Source organism: Spermophilus citellus (assembly GCF_964194105.1).
Source record: "Spermophilus citellus genome assembly, chromosome: 8".
In the NCBI taxonomy this organism is placed as follows: Eukaryota; Metazoa; Chordata; class Mammalia; order Rodentia; family Sciuridae; genus Spermophilus; species Spermophilus citellus.
Window position 1 is genome coordinate 636,208 of NC_138189.1, and position 4,095 is coordinate 640,302.

Sequence of the window (4,095 nt, forward strand, 5' to 3'; positions counted from 1 at the left end):
TATGTCCTGCAAACTTTTTTAAAATGTTTATTTTTTAGTCATAGGGGACATAGTATCATCTTTATTTCACTTATTCATTTTTATGTGGTGCTGAGGATCAAACCCAGGGTCTCGTACGTGGAGGTGAGTGCTCTACCACTGAGCCACAGCCCAGCCCCTTACTCAGGCATTTTTTCTTCTTTTTTTTTTAATATTTTTTATTTTAGTTGTACACATTTATTTTGTTTATTTATTTTTATATGGTGTTGAGGTTCGAACCCAGGGCCTCGCGCATGCTAGGTGAGCGCTCCACCGCTGAGCCACAACCCCAGCCCCCATTTTTTCTTCTTTATGATAAATTTTGCTGTGAGATTCTTCACTATATTTTTTTAGATTTTTAATTACTGAATTCTTTAGCACAAGATTTCTGGTAGTTCTTTCTTTTTTTTTATTAATAAAAACATTTATTTTTTATTTTATACAGAACACCCTGAAGTCTGTATCATGACTTGAGGGTCACCCAAGGGTTTACAGTGTGTCCATCTCAACAGCGTGGTTCTGGGTTTGGGGATCCACACAAACACAGGCAGGAGTTTTGAGGGAAGAAAGGGGCACAACAGGAGTGTATCTCAATCCTTTCTCAAAGAAAAGGCAGTAGAGCATTCTGAGTCACTGAAAACCTGTGCAAATGGGGCTTCTAAAACAAACACTGTACTGCAAGCTCTTGGGATGGGGCAGTAAAAGACATTGATAAATAAGGGAACATTTTCTTGTGACAGGATGAGGAAGGTTTACTACTCTTTTGAGTGCCCCCAGCGCTAAGACCTGATACTTGAAGGAAGTCATATCCAATCTTGAATAATTTCTCTGTTCAAAAAGAAATGCTAGTACCCCTGGGACCAGATCATAAAGGAACTGGCCATTCCTGAGCCCATGGTTCTATGCCCCACAGTGTATTAACACAGGAGAAAAAGAAGTCATTGTAGTGGCTCATGTTCTGTGGAAGTAAAAAGTTTAATTCACATTAAGCACTGATAAAGCCAAATGACTGGAAAAGACCACAGATCTGACAAACCTGCTAAAAGAGGTCTCTGGTAGAGAACAAGAAGGGAAGGTCCAGAGCATCCTCAGCTTGAGGCAGAGCAGGTATAGAAAGTCTGTAAGAAGGTATTAAAATAGTGGGAAAAATACTACCAGACCTTAATTTTAATGGGATAATTTTTTAAAAAAGAAACTTTGGGTATCAGTTGTCAACAAATGTCACACCTGTACGGTCACTTAGCAGCGTTTTAAAAAAAAAATTGCCACAGTATGTCTAGCTAACCAAGAGGTCTTGCTAGGAAGTGTTTGTGTACATAGGAGAGGGCCATGGGGCTTGGTATAGCTGATAATCCAACATGATTCCTATGGAAACAGAAGGGGCAGAGTCCTGGCTTGCTGGCCCAGAGGGCTGGGCAGATAAAAGCAAAGACTCCAGAGTGACTGCAGATTCTTTGCAACTTGCTTTGACTCAGGGAAGTGGACTCATATTCTCACTCCAGAGAAGGTAGGGGGCCAAACCTAACCCATACCACATGCATTAGTCCTGGTTATCCTATAGTTGATGGGCAACTTGTACCAGGAAGGAAAGGGAACTGGTTAGGGAAGAAGGGGTCACTTTTCATCTTTTAAAGTCTTAATTTATATTTTAACTTCAAACGTTATTTTCAGTGCCTCAGATACAATTTAATCTTAAATCTTTAAAGGCCCCCTGAAACAAAACAAAAGTAGACTTTTTTTAAGCTTCCTCATCTTCGGTAGTCAGTTTCCCCCTAGTCTCCAGTTTTACCCTGACTTAGAGTCCACAAACTTCATCAAACCATCCGTGCTCATGGACTTGGGCCTTTCTAAAGGGAAGCCTAGGGCTCGGCTCCAGATGAGCTGTCCCAATACACCCAGTGCCCGTGACACCCCAAAGAGGACTGTGTAGTAATTCATCTCCGTCATGCCATAATACTGGAGCAACACCCCACTGTGAGCATTTACGTTCGGCCAAGGATTCTTAGCCTTTCCCTGCTCCAAGAGGATATTGGGCACAATCTTATACAGCTGAGCAACAAGTTTGAACATAGGGTCATTGGGTAGGTGTTTCAGAGCAAACTCTCGCTGACAGGAATATCGTGGATCTGTCTTCCTTAGAACTGCATGACCATAGCCTGGGACAACCCGTCCTGAATTGAGTGGGTTCCAGATGTCGTCTCTTAACTTTTCATCTGACACATCTTTGCCAACTTCCTTCTGTAGCTGTGTTAGCCAGACAAGTACTTCCTGATTCGCCAGTCCATGTAGAGGTCCTGCAAGCCCATTCATGGCTGCTGCAAAGGACAGGTAAGGGTCTGAAAGCGCACTGCTCACCAAGTGGCTGGTATGGGCACTTACATTGCCACCTTCATGGTCACTGTGGATGGTGAGGTATAAACGCATGAGCTCAGTGAACTGAGCATCAGTATAGCCTAACATGTTGGTGAAATTGTGGGACCAGTCCAGCTTAGAGTCAATGGCCCCAACACTGCTGCCCTCCCGGTAGAGATTCCGGTAGATCTTTGCAGCAACACAAGGTAGTTTTGCGATGAGATCCATACAATCTTCATATATTAACTCCCAGTACTTGGTACGGTTAATACCCTCTGCATATGCCCAGGCAAAATTACTTTCACTATTGAGGGCAGTAATGGCTGCACTGAGTTGAGACATGGGGTGTAGGTTGGTGGGAAAGTTGTCCAGCATGGTGACCACATGAGAAGGCAGAGCTGCCCGCTTTGCCCACTCCTTTGAAAGCCAAGATACCTGTTCCTCTGTTGGGATCTGTCCAGTTACCAGCAGCCAAAATAAGCCCTCAGGAAGGGGTTCTTCCCCGCCCTTAGCCTTAGGCAGTAATTTCTGGCATTCAGGGATACTACGGCCTCTGAATCGGATGCCCTCACCGGGGTCAAGAACTGATGTTTCATATACAAGTCCCTTCATGCCTCTCATGCCACCATACATCATGTCCACAGTAATTTGGCCCACCACTGTCTTGCCATGTTGCTGCCTGAATGCCTTAATTCTGGCCTGCTCCTGAGGTATCAAGTTGGCCAATATGTCTTTCAAATTCGTGGTAGAAGTACTGGCATGCCGGGCTGCAAGAACAAGACAGGATGCATTCTTGGCTCCCAAGAGCCGTGCGGCCACAGTGAGTAAAGCCATGGCAGGCAACTCTAGGATCTGATGGGGAGGGAAAGAGGGGAGAGAGATGCGGCAGAAACGGGAGCCGCCGCCGCTGCACCAGAGGCCGTGCCAACGGGCAGACAAGGTTGAAAGGAGGCGGCTGAGGGAAAGGGTAGGCGAACCGGCAGCGGCGCCCAGCTCGGGGTCCTCGGCCTCTGGTAGTTCTTTCTTATGATCTCTCTTTGCTAAATTTCTCATTTATATTGTAAATTATCTTCTTAATTTTGTTAAATTATCTGTGTATAACCTCTTACATCTCATTAAGTTTCCTTAGAATTTTCCTCCTCCTCCTCCTCTTCCTCCTTCTTCTTCTTTTTAAAATGGGGTCCTTCTTGGTTGCCAGACTAACTTCAAAGTCCTGGGCTCAAGCAATCCTGCCTCATCCTCCAGGGTAGCTGGGACTACAGGTGTATTAGGCCACCACACCTAGTTGTTTAGACCACCACACCTAGTTCAGGCACCACACCTAGTTTGAATCATTATTTTTGATCACTTTTCAGATAATTTGTTGATTTTCTTTTCTTTGGGGTCTCTCGCTAGAGAGTTGTTTTCCTTTGCAGTTGTCTGGTTACCTTGGTTTTCATGCTTCTGGGGGCCACAGGAGAATGGGTGGGGCCTCCTGGCTGCTTCTCAGGACCGAGGGCTGCTGGGCAGGGCTGTCTGACTGCTTCCAGGGAAGTGGGCGGGACGGCGGGGACACTACCTGCCTCCTGGGGGTCTCTGCAGGCTGAGCCACTGAAGGTGGGCTGCTCGTGTATTTCCCAGGGTGTGAGAGAGTGGGAAAGATCTCATGATTGGGCAGGACTGGGCAGGCCAGCTAGGGGCCTGCTGATCCGCTGCTCGTAGGATCCCAGGGCAGGGCCTCAAGGG

The 4,095-nt window shown here is 46.1% G+C and overlaps 1 protein-coding gene across 1 annotated transcript; it reads right to left on the reverse strand.

Moving 5' to 3' along the window:
- Positions 1-413: 413 nt before the first annotated feature.
- Positions 414-3,372, reverse strand: LOC308654185 (citrate synthase, mitochondrial-like). Its single transcript, XM_081303254.1, has one exon. It carries the CDS (start codon positions 3,202-3,204, stop codon positions 1,804-1,806), a length of 1,401 nt encoding a protein of 466 aa, XP_081159380.1. The 5' UTR covers positions 3,205-3,372; the 3' UTR covers positions 414-1,803.
- Positions 3,373-4,095: the final 723 nt, after the last annotated feature.